Source organism: Sorex araneus, chromosome 2, assembly GCF_027595985.1.
Source record: "Sorex araneus isolate mSorAra2 chromosome 2, mSorAra2.pri, whole genome shotgun sequence".
Taxonomy (NCBI): domain Eukaryota; kingdom Metazoa; phylum Chordata; class Mammalia; order Eulipotyphla; family Soricidae; genus Sorex; species Sorex araneus.
In genome coordinates this window covers 237,737,140-237,753,680 of record NC_073303.1, presented here as the reverse complement: position 1 = coordinate 237,753,680, position 16,541 = coordinate 237,737,140, and the positions used below count along the sequence as shown (strand labels likewise).

General features: G+C 46.9%; 1 protein-coding gene and 1 pseudogene across 1 annotated transcript; both read left to right on the top strand.

Annotated features, from left to right (window-relative positions):
* The window catches only part of LOC129398781 (olfactory receptor 7A10-like), a 56,067-nt pseudogene that overhangs the window by 21,344 nt on the left and 18,182 nt on the right, over positions 1-16,541 (top strand).
* Positions 8,787-11,234, top strand: LOC129401794 (zinc finger protein 239-like). Its single transcript, XM_055124663.1, has 3 exons — positions 8,787-8,875; positions 10,340-10,884; positions 11,146-11,234. Exons 1-3 carry the CDS (start codon positions 8,787-8,789, stop codon positions 11,232-11,234), a joined length of 723 nt encoding a protein of 240 aa, XP_054980638.1.

Genomic DNA, 16,541 nt, shown 5'->3' with positions numbered 1-16,541 from the left:
AGTCCATGTTGAAGTTGGTTCAGCTGGGTCTGGATTCACGCTCGTGCAGCTTCGGAGGAGCCACAGCACTTATAAATTTTAACAAAAACATAAGTGATAATGCAAGTTTGATAATTCAGAAGAAAACATACTTTGAAATAGTAAAAACAGGCTATAAGCATGTTTTCAGAACATTCTGGCAGCTATCCACCCTGCTTGTGTCTGGGTGTCTTTGATCGACAGTGAATAGAGGTTATGAAACTATTTGCTGGGCCATTTTCCAGCACAGTTGTTCTTTCCTTACAGATGGCCAGGATGGGTTGGGGTGGGGGGGAAGCAGAGTTTTAAGAAAAACAAAGAGGGTTAAGTAAAACAAAACTTGAAGCAGGAGCCAGGCACGAAGGAGGTGCTCCTGCCCCCCTCTGTGTCCAACAAAGAGGAGGCCCCCCCGCTGTGGTGTGGGATCTCACCAGCATCTAAGAGAGACTGTATGGATGTTTTTCCAGACTTTATGCTTTACGCCTTAAGCATTACTCCTAAAGTCTCATCCTACCTGATATCTGAAAGGACCTGGAAGGATGTGAGTCTGCGAAAATGGAAAGGTGGGGCACCAGGTAATCTAAGATGCATGTGATTGGCCCTTTCTATCTCACCCGCCCTCACCGTCATCCAATCAGAGGTAGAGAATAGGCGGTTGGGGCAGGGAGATAAACGCAAATGAAGAGGCAGCAGTCCCAAACTTGTTCGTGGCTCCCTGAGCTCTGCCAAGCTTAGCCACTGGACCCACTGGGCCGCCAGCTCCTGGCGAGGAGAAATAAGGCTGACAGATTCCAGATCTGGAAGCCCTGCTGGGAGTGCAAAGACAGCCTCAGTATTAGACCAGGCAGCCAGGAAGAAGTAATCGGGACCACAGAAAAATCAAATACCGTAGAATCAACTTACCTAAAGAAGTAAAGAACCTCTACAAATAAAACTATAAAACGCTACTCCATGAAATAAAAGAGGACATGAGGAAATGGAAACATTTCCCCTACTCATGGATAGCAAGAATCAACATTGTCAAAATGGCAATACTCCCCAAAGCATTATACAGATTTAACGCGATCCCTATAAGGATACCCATGACATTCTTCAAAGAAATGGATCAAGCAATCCTGAAATTCATATGGAACAATAAATGCCCATGGATAACTAAAACAATTCTTGGGAAAAAGATGATGGTAGGCATCACCCTCCCTAACCTTATACTTTACTACAAAGCGGTAACAATTAAAACAGCATGGTACTGGAACAAAGACAGAGCCGCAGACCAATGGAACAGAGCAGAATATCCCTACGTACAACCCCAAATGTATGATCATCTAATCTTTGATAAGGGGCCAAGAAATGTGAAGTGGAGCAAGGAAAGTCTCTTCAACAAATGGTGTTTGCATACCTGGACAAGCACATGCTAAAGAATGGACTAGAACCTTACCCTGACACCATGCGCAAAAATCAGATCAAAATGGATTAAAGACCTCAACATAAGACCACAATCCATAAGGTACATCTTAGACAAGGTCGGCAAAACCCTTCATGATATTGAAGATAAAGGTATCTTCAAAGATGACACGGAACTAAGCAATCAAGTAAAAACAGAGATAAACAAATGGGACTATATTAAACTAAAAAGCTTCTGCACCGCAAAAGACACAGTGACCAGAATTCAAAGGCAATCTACAGAATAAGAAAGGATATTCACCCAATACCCATTCGATAAAGGGTTGATATCAATGGTATATAAAGCACTGGTTGAACTCTACAAGAAGAAAACATCCAACCCCATCAAAAAATGGGGCGAAGAAATGAACAGAAACTTTTCCAAGGAAGAGAAACGAATGGCCAAAAGGCACATGAAAAAATGCTCTGCATCACTAATCATCAGGTAGATACAGATCAAAACAACTATGAGATACCACCTCACACCACAGAGAATGGCACACATCCAAAAGAACAAAAGCAACTGCTGTTGGAGAGGACGTGGTTCGGAGAAGGTAACCCTTCTCCACTGCTGGTGGGAATGCCGACTGGTCCAGCTCCTTTGGAAAGCAATATGGACGATTCTCAAAAAATTAGAAATGAGCTTCCATTTGATCCAGCAATACCACTTCTGGGAATATATCCTGGAGAAACAAAAAAGTATCGTCAAAATGACATCTGCACTTATATGTTCATCAAAGCACTGTTTACAATAGCCAGAATCTGGAAAAAAAACCGAATGACCAAGAACAGATGACTGGTTAAAGAAACTTTGGTACATCTATACATTGGAATACTATGCAGCTGTTAGAAAGGATGAAGTCATGAACTTTGCATATAAGTGGATCAACATGGAAAGTATCATGCTAAGTGAAATGAGCCAGAAAGAGAGGGACAGACATAGAAACATTGCACTCATCTGTGGAATATAGAACAACAGAGTAGGAGACTAATACCCAAGAATAGTAGTATATAATACCAGGAGGTTGGCTCCATAGCTTGGAAGCCAGCCTCACATGCTGGGGGAAAGTCATCCCAGATAGAGAGGGGAACACCAAGTAACATATGATTGGAGATCCTGTGCGGGAAGGTAGATGCGTGCTGAAAGTAGACTAGAGACTGTACAGAATGACCACTCGATACCCCTATTTGGAACCACAACACCTCAAAGGAAAGAGAGATATCAAACTGGAATGCCCCACTACAGAGGCGGGGTGGGGTGGGGGGATGGGACTTGGGGGTGGGAAGGATACTAGGTTCATTGGTGGTGGAGAATGGGCACTGGTGGAGGGATGGGCTCTTAAACATTGCATGAGGGAAAAACAAGCACGAAAATGTGTGAATCTGTAACTGTACCCTCACTGTGACTCACTAATTAAAAAATAAATGAATTTAAAGAAAAAGTAGTAATCGGGACCAGGTGAGGGTGGAGTCAGAGAGTGGAAAGGGAGAGGAGAGGGATGAGGCAATAGACCACGCTGCCAGGAAGAAGTGATCCTGACCAGGTGAGGGTGGAGTCTGGGAGTGGAAAATGGGGGAGGAGAGGTATGAGTGACATCATACCCGACGCATCTGAACCCAACAACTGAACTGTTCAATGAAGTTTCTTTTTATTTTGGCTCACACCCAGCGATGCTTAGGCATTACTCAGAAATTTCTGCTTGCGGTGCTGGGGGACCATCACTGATGCTGGTTATTGAACCTCAGTCAGGCGTACACAAGGTAAACGCCCTACCCACTGTGCTATTGCTCCAGCCCCTTAATGAACTTTCCTATTTTTTTTATTAGTTTATTTTTAATTAGAGAGTCATCGTGAGGGTACAGTTACAGATCCGTACATCTTTGTGCTCATGTTTCCCCCATACAAAGTTCGATAACCCATCCCTTCACCAGTGCCCATTCTCCACCACCAGTAAACCCAACATCCCTCCCCTCCTCCCCAGTCCCGTCTCCCCCCACCCCACCCTGCCACTATGGCAGGGTATTCCCCCTTGTTCTCTCTCTCTGATTAGGTGTTGTGGCTTGCAATAAAGGTGTTGAGTGGCCATTGTGTTCAGTCTCTAGTCTGTATTCGGCCCACATCACCCTTCCCCCACATGACCTCCAACCACATTTTACTTGGTGGTCCCTTCCCTGAGTTACCCAGAATGAGAGACCAGCCTCCAAGCCATGGAGACAACCTCCTGGTACTTATGTCTACTATTCTTGGGCGTTAGTCTTATAGTCTATTATTCTATATTCCACAGATGAGTGCAATCTTTCTATGTCTGTCTCTCTCTTTCTGACTCATTTCACTTAGCATGATACTTTCCATGTTGATCCACTTATATGCAAACGTCATGACCTCATTTTTTCTAACAGCTGCATAGTATTCCATTGTATAGATGTACCAGAGTTTCTTCAACCAGTCATCTGTTCTAGGGCACTCGGGTTTATTCCAGATTCTGGCTATTGTAAACAGTGCTGCGGTGAACATATAAGTGCATATGTCACTTCGACTATACTTTTTGGCTTTTCTGGGATATATTCGCAGCAGTGGTATTGCTGGGTCAAATGGGAGCTCAACCTCTAGTTTTTTGAGAATCGTCCATACTGTTTTCCAAAAGGGCTGAACTAGCCGGCATTCCCACCAGCAGTGTAGAAGGGTCCCCTTCTCCCCACATCCTCTCCAACAGCAGTTGCTTTTGTTCTTTTGGATGTGTGCTAGTCTCTGTGGTGTGAGGTGGTATCTCGTGGTTGTTTTGATCTGCATCTCTCTGATGATTAGTGATGTAGAGCATTTTTTCATGTGCCTTTTGGCCATTCGTATCTCTTCCTTGGTAAAGTTTCTCTTCATTTCTTCGCCCCATTTTTTGATGGGGTTGGATGTTTTCTTCTTGTAGAGTTCAACCAGTGCTTTATATACCATTGATATTAACCCCTTATCTGATGGATATTGTGTAAATATCCTTTCCCATTCTGTAGATAGTCTTTGTATTCTGGTCACTGAACAATGAGTGGGTCACGGAGGAAATCAAGAAAGAAATTAAGAGATAGCTCGAAACAAATGAGAATGAAGACAGAAGCTACCAGAACCTATGGGACGCAGCTAAAGCTGTGTTAAGGGGAAAATTTATAGCTCTGCAAGCCTTCCTCAGAAAGGAAGAAAGGGCCTATATAGATAGCTTGACTTCGCAGCTCAAGATCTTAGAAGAGGACCAGCAAAAGGAACCCAAACCAGATCGAAGGAAAGAAATAATAAAACTTAGAGCAGAAATTAACGATATGGAAACCCGAAAAACAATCTGTAAGATCAATGAAACAAAGAGCTGGTTCTTCGAGAAAATAAATAAGATCGATAAACCGCTAGCAAGACTCACAAAGAAAGAAAAAGAGAAAACCCTAATAAACCGAATCAGAAATGAGAAGGGGGACATCACAACAGAAACCAAGGAGATTCAAAGGATCATCAGAGAATACTTTGAAAGTCTGTATGCCGCGAAGCAAGAGAACCTAAAAGAAATGGACGAATTCCTTGACTCCTACAATCTCCCAAGACTGAGCCAAGAAGACATGAAATACCTCAATAGGCCCATAAATATCAAGGAAATCGAAACTGTAATCAAAAGTCTCCCCAAAAACAAAAGCCCAGGTCCAGGCGGACTCACTGGCGAATTCTTCCAAACATTTAAAGAAGACTTGTTGCCAGTTCTCCTCAAGCTTTTCCAGGAAATTGAAAAGACAGGAACCCTTCCGAACAGTTTCTACGAGGCACATATCTCCCTAATACCAAAAGCAAACAAAGACACCACTAACAAAGAAAACTATAAACCAATATCCTTGATGAACACCGATGCGAAGATCCTCAACAAAATACTAGCAAATAGAATCCAGCAACTCATCAAAATGAACTTTCCTATTTTCTGAGGGGGAGGTCACACCCAGCAATGCTCAGAGCTTCTCCCTGACTCTGTAGTCCGGGATCACTTCTGACAGGGCTATGGAGACCCAGTGGTGTGACGGAAATCGAACCTGCATCATTTTTCTGCAAGACAATTCCCTTGACCTGTTTCCGGGAACCTAAGAGTGAACAAATTCTTTTGGTTTGTTTCCTTTGTTTGGGCCACACCTAGTAATGCTCAGAGGTTACTCCTGGCTCTGTACTCAGGAATTACTCCTGGTGGTGCTCAGGTGACCTATAGGATGTGGGAATCAAACTGGTGGCCATGCCCTCCTCATTCTACTGTTGCTCAGGCCTCATGAACATTTTTTTTCTTGTAGGGTCACACCTGGTGATGCACAGGGGTTACTCCTGGTGCTTTAGTCAGGAATTACTCTTGGCGGTGCTGTGGTACCATATGGGATGATGTGAATCAAACCCCGGTTGGCCGAGTGCAAGGCAAACACCCTAGCCACTGTGGTATTGCTACAGCCCAAAACTCATGAACTTTTAAGCATCTGAACTTTGTCCTAAGATCAGTTCTGAAGAACCCACCCACTCTGGAGTTAGTCTGCCAGCGCACTAACATGCTTGTTATTTTTCTTGCAGCATGTCTGGAAGGTTCCCCACATAGCTTCTTCACATGCCCAGATCCGCTGTTCCTTGACTTCCAAACTGCTCAAGTAAGATGGTGAGTTTGGGCTCATTTGTTTTTCATGATGATGATGATGATGATGATGGTGATGATGATAATTGTGTCTTTTGGGCCTCACACAGCGATGCTCAGGGTTGACACCAGGCTCTGTAATCTGGGATCACCCCTGGCGGGTCCTGTGTCCATTTTTGGACTCATGCAAGGTAATTGCCTCCTGACTGTCCTATGTGCCCTTCCCCTCTTTTCCCAGCTTCTATACTGCGATTAGTGGCTGAGGGGGCAGGCAGCACTTGGACTCGGGCATCCTATGAGCTCCCTTCCTTTGTTCAAGGTGGCCTCTATGGAGATTTCCAAACTGTCCCGCTTGGGGCTTCTACCTAGGTAAAAGTCCATTGCTAAGAAGGTTGCCAAGGAGTTGGAAATGGTGGTGGTCTTCTTTGAAATCCTTTCCTGTCCTGTTATTTCTTTAGGAGCTTCTCTGGGTCTGTTGGTATAGATTGATTAGGGTCTTGGCAAGTCTTAGTTCCTGTTTCTCCACAAGGTTGGCATTGCGATGTCAGATCTATTACTTCCCAGGAAATTTACTGTGATCACCTGGGGAGGGGCCTTCCCTATCTGCCAGCCGACCTACATCAGAATGATTCCTGACTCCGAGCTCAGGGATCTCGGCTGGGTGTCTGGGAAGATGTGATAGGATGTTGGGGATCGAACCTGGGTTGGAGCATGCAATGCCTGCGCCCTTCCCACTCTGCCGTTATCCTGCCCATAAGCAAGTCTTCTGGAGGTCTTGGTTTGGCCCCTTAATGCTGCATGGACGGACAGCAGAATCTCTCCTGTCCCTTAAGCAATCCTGCGGGTCTCCCGGAATTAGCTGTCTGAGCAGCAAGTCCCTGGGGTCTGAGGAGTTGCCCAGAAGTTTCTTTTTTTAAACTTCTTATTTTATTTATTTATTTGTTTGTTTGTTTGTTTGTTTGCATTTTGTGTCACACCCAGCGATGCACAGAAGTTGCTCTTTTGCTTTGCACTCAGGAATTACTCCTGGCGGGGCTCAGGGGAACTATATGGGATTCTGGGAATTGAACCCAGGTCAGCCGCATGTAAGGCGAACACCCTACCCGCTGTAATATATCTCCAATCCCTAGAAGCATCTCTTCTGCATCACTATAACAGGAACCTTGATCTAGGTCTTGGTATTGTGAAGTGGGTTTCCCATGTGATGCAATTAGGTCACCCACCATTTCGTGGGCGTGAATGGGAAGGGCTAGTCACAAGGCCACTGTCAGTTTCCACATTCTTCGAACAAAGATTCCCTTTGTCACTCTCTGCTTTTGCTTTTGGGGTCACATGCAGAGATGCTCAGGACTTACTCCTCACTCTTCATTCAAGGATCACTCCTAGCAATGCTCAGGGACCTTTAAGGGATGCCAGAGATCAAATATACATCCACCACGTGCAAAGCAAGTGTTGTCTCTGCTCTGCTTTGCTTCAGTCTCGTCCCTTTGTCACGCTTTTCAAAAGACCCCTCAGAGTTTCCATACGGGTCTGGGCCGGGTGGTATCATGGTTTCTGGCTTCCAGCACTTGCCACTGAGCTCTGCGTTATGCACACATCCTGGTGTTCCCTGTGAAGATCCTGACGGTTTAATGTAGATTAAAGTAAAACCCAGGTTCCTAAAGTCGCCCCTCTGAGTCCCGCTGCCCCCACGGGATGCAGAGGGGCCCTGGTGGATTGGCATCTGTGTGTGTTTCAGGAGTCAGTATCCTTTGAGGACGTGGCCGTGAATTTCACCCAGGCTGAATGGGCTTTGATAAATCCTGATCAGAGATGCCTGTACAGAGACGTGATGCTGGAGACCTGCAGGCACCTGGCCTTCGTGGGTAAGGTTCAGTCACAACCCTTTCTTACAGCACGGGGCATGGAGCCCGCTGCCTGCATTCTCTGGGGCCATAGTACAGGACTGCTGGGAAAAAGGGGCTGTCTGTAGGCACTTTAGCCCAGGCTCGGAGCATTCTCGGGCAGGAGACAGATTCTAATGGACTTTTCTATGACTTGGGGCCACAGTGAGATGGAGCAAGGTGTCAGGGCCACTGCCAGCACCCCTGGCTTTTGCTGTGACCCTATTGTTGCTGGTTGGTCCCCTAGTGATCAGGGGCCCAGGGCTGAACCCCGCAGTGCTGGGTGAGGGAGATGGTGCCCCCGATCATATAAGGAGCCAGGAGCATGCCAGGCATCGTGCTTCCTTGGAGATTCTTCTTGGGGACACAGGGCCCACACCCGGAGGTTCTCGGGGCTGACCCCTGACTCTACTCTCAGGGACACTCTTGTTCGTGCTCATGGGGTGCGAGAATCTGACCCACCTCATTCAAGGCAGCTGCTTCCATGTCTGTTGAAGCAAACCAGCAGCATAAGTCCTATTCCAGTTCTTTTTTGTTCCTGCAGAGCATCTTTTTTCTTTAATATACACACCTGGTGATGCTCAGGGCCGATGCTTCACATTGCTTGGAGGAGTCCATTGGGTGCTAGGGAGTGATCTGGGTCAGTTGTGTCCGAAGCAAGTGCCATCCCGGCTTTCCTATTCTTTTGGCCCTCCCCAGAGCCTCCCTTTCGGAATAAATTGTCTTCCTGCTTGTTCCAGAGGGTTTCTCTCCAGGAAAAGACAATGGTACTCTTGGGCATGTCTTGGAGTTGTTCAGTGAAAACTGCACTGTGGGGTACATGAGCAATGATTCCTGCAATCGTTTAGGAGAGAAGCAGATGTACCCTGATGTTAGTGACCAGCACCAAACTCAGAAGCGGCAACATAAGTGAGTGGAATGGCCGAGGGGGGAGGAGAGGAGGGTGTTGTTGGCGGGTTGGGAGACAGACCTTGGGAGTCTCCAATATCTTTCGAAGTAAAACCATGTGTCAAACTAGTACAGGACTGAGTAGTGTCCCCTTCACACTCTTCACCCTCAAGGGCCTTTTTTATTTACCACACCCGTGATGAGCATGGCTGACTCGTGGCTCTGCACTCAGGAATCTCTCCTGGCCACCCTATGGGTTCTCAATTGCCCTGAGTCATGTAAGGTGAGGATCCTGCGGGCAAGGCTGGCAACCTCCGCTGGCTTCTTAAGTGGTTTCCACTCAGTATCCTTCTCGGAGAGAAGCCCCTTCTCCAACTCCCAACACGCCACCCCACTATTTACAGGCTTAAACAGGGCCCTTCATGTACTGTTTTGATGAATGATGAATCAAGTATTTATTAAGAGGAATATCCAAAAAGCCCTACAGTCAGGCTCAAGCTATAGTACAATGCTTATTGTCTATTCTCTAGCATGGTTTTGGGCCTCCACATCTTGCTTCTAAGTGATTCCTGTGTCCTAAGCCAGGAGTAGACCGTGAGCACTGCAGAGTGTGGCCCCATAATAGGAGGATAAAATCAACCCAAACCAAAAAACCAAAACAAAACATAATCAAGGTACTGATTTATTGTTGATATTCATTTATTATTTTATGTTTGAGCATTGCCTAGTCCTGACTCCTTGTACTATGCTCAGGAATCACTTCTGTGGGCCTTGGGGGACCTGATGGTGTGAGGCGATGGATCAGGGACAGCCTCATGCACGGTCCCTGTCCTTTCGCTATTCTGTGGCCTCGGACGTCAGTATGATCTTGCTTTTCTGCTCATTTTGTCTCATCTATGGCAGACACCTCTTGCCAAAGAGTCTTGGTTATGATCACCAAGCCCCCGCACAAGCCAGAGGAACCTCGAAGCAGATTCGAAACCTCTCTGCACCCCAGAGTCCCGCTGCTACTTCTTCTGCGGAATGTTCTTCTCCCCAAGACCCTCCAATATTTCCCCACTGCTCTCCTCCAGGTGACCTCAAGAACGCCTTTAAGTGCCCTGAGTGCCCACAGAGGTTCCAGTATCCCTGTAGGCTGCGTGCCCACGCTAAAATGCACTCTGGGGTGAGGCCTTTCGCCTGCGAGCAGTGTGGGAAAAGCTTCAGTTATCGCTCCCATCTGCATCGGCACAGCCTGATTCATACTGGGGAGAGGCCATATGATTGCGAGGAGTGTGGGAAAAGCTTCAGGACTCACTCAGACCTGCGTAATCACAGCCGGACCCACACTGGGGAGAGGCCGTATGACTGTGAACAGTGTGGGAAAAGCTTCAGTGCTCGCTTCACTCTGCTTCAGCACAGCCGAATCCACACCGGGGAGAGGCCGTATGATTGCGAGCAGTGTGGGAAGAGTTTCAAGACTCGCTGCACTCTGCTTCAGCACAGGTGGACCCACACCGGGGAGAGGCCATATGACTGCAAGCTGTGTGGGAAGAGTTTCAAGACTCGCTTCACTCTGCTTCAGCACAGCCGGACTCACACCGGGGAGAGCCCATATGACTGCGAGCAGCATGAGAAAAGCTTCAGTACTCGTTCCGTCCTGCATAAACACAGCCTGATCCACACCGGGAAGAAGTCGTATGAATGTGAGCAGTGTGGGAAGAGTTTCAAGACTCGCTCCAATCTGCATCAGCACAACCCGTTACACACGGGGGAGAGGCCTTATGACTGCGAGCAGTGTGGGAAAAGCTTCAGGTTTCGCTCCAGTCTGCATCACCACAGACTGATTCACACTGGGGAGAGGCCATATGACTGCGAGCAGTGTGGGAAAAGATTCGGGACTCGCTCGGAATTGCGTAGGCACAGCCGGACCCACAGTGAGGAGAGGCCATATGGCTGCGAGCAGTGTGGGAAAAGCTTCAAGGCTCGCTTCACTCTTCTTCAACACAAAATGATCCACACTGATGAGAGGCCGTATGACTGTGAACAATGTGGGAAAAGTTTCAGGACTTGCTCGAGTCTGCAACAGCACAGCTTGATCCACACTTGCGAGAGGCCGTATGACTGTGAGCGGTGTGGGAAAAGCTTTAGGAGTTGTTCTAACCTGCGTAAGCACTGCCGGACCCACACTGGGGAGAGGCCGTATGACTGCCCCTAGTATGGGAAGGCATTCCGGCATAGCAACACAAGGGCAGAGCACATGCACATCCACAAGGGCGAGCAACCCTACATGTGCCTACATTGTGGGAAAGGTTTCCACAGCCCGTGCACCAACCGGGACCACCACGTGATGCACACGATCCAGAGTCGCTTCCAGTGTCCTAAGTGCAACAAGGCATAACGCAATCACTCCTACTTCAGAGACCACCATCGGACGCACAAAGCGACCCAGCCTCTCACCCGAGGGGAGTGCTGCAGAGTCTTCAGCCTCCCCAAAATCCTCCGCCGACATGAAGGCATGTTGAGGAGTAGCTGTTTGTGTACCACTGCAGGCAGGGTTTTGGCAGTGCTGCAACCCATGTCTGCCGAACTCACACTGGGGAGAACTGATGAACGTATCTTTTGCCCTATGCCAGGATAGTCTCCTGGTCTTCTACCAACCTTTGGGGCAAGAAACTTAGGGGTTGCAAGAGGGTGTGGGGTGCAACTCTGTGCCTCAATTTCTAACCCCCCACTCAAAGCTCAGGGTAAAGCCATTTCTTTCTTAAATCATGTTTTTCGTTTTTTTTTTTTTTAATTTATTCTTTTATTGAATCACCATGTGAAAAGTTACAGGTTTAAGTCTCAGTTATACAATGCTTGAACACCCATCCCTTCACCAGTGCACACATTCCTCGGGCAACCACATAGAAATCCATTGCCCTACCTGCTGTGCTATTGTAATCACCCCCGAAAACTGTAATCTCCAATGCTGTAAAGTCATTTTTGACTTGTGGAGCGTCTGGAGAGAGTCTAGTGGGGAATTCTATTTGAGTGATGTTATGTTCTTTCTGTTTATATTTCCTTGGTGCCCACACCTGGTGCCGCTCCAGTCAGATTCCTGGCTCTGCTCTCAGCGATCAATCCTACATGCCTTTGGGGACCCTGTTATATGTTCCAGTTCCCACCCGGTAAATTGCTGCATGGCCAGTACCTTGCTCTTTACTATGGCTCCGGGTCTGAAATTTTATTTTATTTTAGCTGCTGCATGTTATCCACGATGGTTTCAGGTAGGGTTTACAAGGATCAAGTACTACAGAGTTTTTTATTATTATTACTAATATTATTATTATTATTATTAGATGGAACAGATTGGTACTCAGGATTTCCCTCTGGTTATAGACTCAGGGATTACTCCGACAGTGCTTGGGAACTGTTCAGGGTGTTTCGTATCAAACTCGGTTTGGCTGCATGCAAGCTGGGCTCCTGCCCACTATCTTACTGCTCTGGTGACACTGATTGAGGTAAAATTAGCACTGACCAGGGACTGGAGCGATAGCACAGCGGGTAGGGCGTTTGCCTTGCACACGGCCGACCCGGGTTTGATTCCCAGCATCCCATATGGTCCACTAAGCACCGCCAGGAGTAATTCCTGAGTGCAGAGCCAGGAATAACCCCTGTGCATCACCAGGTGTGACCCAAAAAGCAAAGAAAAAAAAATTAAAATTAGCACTGACCATAGTGAAGATACCCGTGGCTCAGCCGACTAACAGCAGCCCTGAGAGGCCGGTACGATGTTCTGCCACGAGACCCGAACAAAGAGAAACGCCGGCAACGGAGGCAGACAGACGTGTCCAGGGATTGGTGTTAATCCAACACTCAGAGTGGAATCTCGTCACAGATCTGCCCTCGAATATCGTTTTTCTTCAATCAAAATCATGGATACATCAGTGTCACATGAGCTTTGGTCACTGTGGTAAACATTGTTGGCTGGTCATTTGGACAAGAATCCTCCTAGCTGCTTATACCTGTGCATCTGCTTACCTTATTGTGTGTACATTTACAGATGTTAGTGACTCTACTATAAATGTCCATTTATAATGAATGTCAGTGTTTTCATTTCTCAGGAGAAGCATTTTCATTTATTCTCCCGACCCTGGAATTGGGATAAGAGAGTCTCCCTCCCTCGGAGCTAAAAGACCCTTCATTGTGCTCTGTGTGTTGAACGAAGTGAAGGTTCCATGTATCAGAAATGGAGTGGGTCGCTGTGCCATGGGGACATCATGATCTCTTGACAATTGTGGTAGGAGCTCAAGGATCCCACCCTGGAGCAGATTACCTAGTAATCTTGAGTAATCACCTTAGATGAGATTTTGTCCCTGGGGAGTGGTCTTGCCTCTCTTTGTTGATGTGTTTAATGTTCCAACCCACCTTTGTGTTACCGTCCTATGTAATTTCTATATAAACTAAGACTGTAGAAGAAGTGAGGAAGAAGACACAAGCAGGGGGAAGACACAGAAGCAGAGCACAAAGTGAAATAAGCGAGAGCGAAAGGGGCTTGGGAGAGAGAGAGAAGCAGAAGGGGAACAGAGATTGGAATAAGCTGCAACTGATACCGACCAGCCTGGCATTCATTCCTTCCTTTGCCTGCCCATCTCCATCAGCCTCCCTGGGATGGGAGAAGCTGCGTGAGACTACCAAATGTGGGCTGCAGGAGAGATAGAGCCCCGCTGCCTTTTGTAAACACACAATAGAGGGCACAGAGCAAAATAGAAGAAGGAAAAACCCAATCAGTGAGCTTGAAGGCACAGTAGAGGAAATTCTCCATACCCACCGGTTAAAAAAAAGAAGTAATTAAAAATCATCAGAATGAAAACCATATAAACTACATGGAAATCCAGAGGCGATACCCCAGGAATTCCAGAGGAAGAAGAGGATGAAATTGGCAGAGCTCATATATGTTTCTGGAGCACACCTGTTAATGCTGAAGGGTTAGTCCTGACTACACTCAGGAATCACTCCTGGTTTGTTCAGGGAAACATATGGGATACTGGGGATTGGATCCTGGTCATTTGCATGCAACAAAACGCACTCCCTACTGTACTTATCAATACAGCTCTTTTTTTTTTTATTTTGGACATCCGGCAATTCTCAGGGATTACTCCTGGCTCTACACTCAGGAATTACTCCTGGCAGTGCTCAGGGGACCCTATGGGATGCTGGGAATTGAACCTGGGTTGGCCACGTGCAAGGCAAACGCCCTACCCGCTGTGCTATCGCTACAGCCCCTCTTTTTTTTGTTTTTTAGTAAATCCTGAATCTTCACTCAGAGAACACTCCTAGTGGAGTTTGATGGGGGGCAACATGGGGTGCTTGTGATTGAACCCATGTTGGTTGCATGCAAGGCAATTATCGTACTCTTTATGTTACCCCTCCTTCCCTCTCAAAAATCTTTTCTTTAAAAAAATTAAATCACTGTGAGGTACACAGTTACAAAGTCGTTCATGATTGGGTTTCAACAGCTGTCCCTTCCTCAGTGTATATGTCCTACCACCAATGTCCCCAGTATCCCTCCCTCCACCCCTCACCCCAGAATTGTTGTTTTTCCTTTTTGAGTCACACCCAGTGATGTTTTGGGGTTACTCCTGGCTCTGCAAAAAGGAATAACTCCTGGTGGTGCTTAGTGGACCAGATGGGATGCTGGGAATCAAACATGGATTGGCCACATGCGAGGCAAATGTCCTACCCCCTGTGCTATCGCTCCAGGCCCCCGAATTCTTATTCAATAAATTGGGGTTGGAGAGATAGTACAGCAGGCAAGGAACTTGCTTTGCATGTGGCCAACCCAGGTTCGATCCCTGACATCCAATAGACTCCACTGAGCACCACCAGGAGTCATTCCTGACTGCAGAGTCAGGAGTAAACCTTCAACATCACTGAGTGTGGCCCCAAAACAAAATGAACAAACAGAAACGGAGAAAATAATAGCTAAGAACCTCTCCAAGCTGAGACAGAAGTTGAACACCCAGAATCAAAAGGTTCTAAGAGCTTCAAATAACAGAGACCCAATCAGACCCAAGAAGATACATTCGCATACAATGGCCAAAAGCAAAGATAAAGCGTGACCCCTATTAGCAGCAAGAGAAAAAGTATTCTTTGCTTAAGAGAACCCCCAGAAGGCTGTCAGCGGAGTTCTCAAGAATCTATAGATCAGTAGGCGGGGTGGTAGAAGTGCGTGCTATAAAACAGTGCTGAAAGCAAAGTACATTTTTATTTTGGTATAGGAACTGAGCAAACCCCAGAGTGATGTCTCCACACTGCAAACTTGGATGAGCTCTCAGATAATCACAGGGAACAATTCTTGACTTCTGTTCTCTCTGGCTTTTCAATACAGGCTGGTGTGGTTGTTTGGATGCACGTAGAAGGGAATGTTGAACTTCAATGGCAGGGTTGGAAGGTGGAGGATGGAGCCTAAATCTTCTCAACACCACATAGCAGAAAGCCATCAGTTCTGAGTTAGAATTAGAACATCAGACAAAAAAGAGAAAGGATTAACATAGAAGACGAGGACCTGTGAGAGAGATAGCACATAGGAAGGTGCTGGTCTTTCTTGCAGGAGTCCTGGGTTTGATCGCCGAAATCTATGTGGTTTCCCAAGCACCAGAAGGAATTGTTCCTGAGTTCAGAGCCAGGAATAAGCCCTGAGTATCACCGAGTATGCCCAACTACTGCCCCCACCTCCAAATCAAAGGCAAAGACCTTATCCTGCCCAGCCAGATATAAGCTAATTGCTCACAATATTTGCTCCTGCATCTGCTCATGAAGTCTTTGACCTTCAAGCCATTTGCAAAGGGAATCCTTATCTTAAAGGGCAGAGAAGAAATTATTTCCCTTGGCTCTCTGATCTCTCTCTGTCTCTCTCTTTGCTTTTTCGGTCACACCCAGTGATACTGAGAAATTATTTCTGGCTTTACACTCATAGATTACTCCTGTCTGAGATTGTGGTAAAATATGGGATGTCACGGGTCGAACCCAGGTTGGCATGTTCTCCCTGACATCTCTCTCTCCCATTCTGTCCCTCTCTCTGTCTCTCTCTTCTTCCTCAGAGCTTCCAGATAAAATCTGTTTTTACTTTGAAAGAACAAAGATATGTGAGGCCGAGGAGATAGTTCAGTGGGAAGGCGCTTGCCTCACATGCAGATGGCCCAGGTTTGATAACCAGTACCCTGTAGGGTCCCTCAAACCTGCCAGGACTCAGCCCTGATCACTGCCAGGTATGGCCCTCAAACAAAATTAATAAGATTTGTTTGTCTGCGGGCCACACATAGCAATGCTCAGGGATCACTCACGGACAGGCTCTGGGCATCCTCTGAATTACCAGAGGTGGAACCCTAGTTGGCTGTGTGCGAGGCAGGAGTCTTCAGTATTATCTCACTGTCCCTAGGGAAATAGGAGGTGGTGGGTGATGAAAAGCTGGGAGAAGTGGCCCCAAGAGAGCTTGGATACATTCTCATCGTTGAGTGTACTCGGCCTCACTGGGGACAACTGGGAGACAATGTGAGGCAGGTAGCACTTGGGAATTGCCCCACACTGGCTGAGAGGGAGCCGAGAACTAAGGGCATTTACCCAGCAACTCCATCTGTCCATCAATGCTTGAAGAGTGTGTTCTGGATCGAACCTCTCCTGAAACATACAAGAACCCTGGAAAAACCTCCAGTTTTCATGGTGG

What these genes read in the sequence shown, in the direction of transcription:
- LOC129401794 (XM_055124663.1), top strand. Translation starts at nt 8,787, where the DNA reads ATGAGCAATGATTCCTGCAATCGTTTAGGAGAGAAGCAGATGTACCCT. An exon ending in ACTCAGAAGCGGCAACATAA is followed by an intron (nt 8,876 to 10,339) that starts GTGAGTGGAATG and finishes GCTTCAGCACAG; the next exon opens with GTGGACCCACACCGGGGAGA. An exon ending in GCCGTATGACTGTGAACAAT is followed by an intron (nt 10,885 to 11,145) that starts GTGGGAAAAGTT and finishes ATTGTGGGAAAG; the next exon opens with GTTTCCACAGCCCGTGCACC.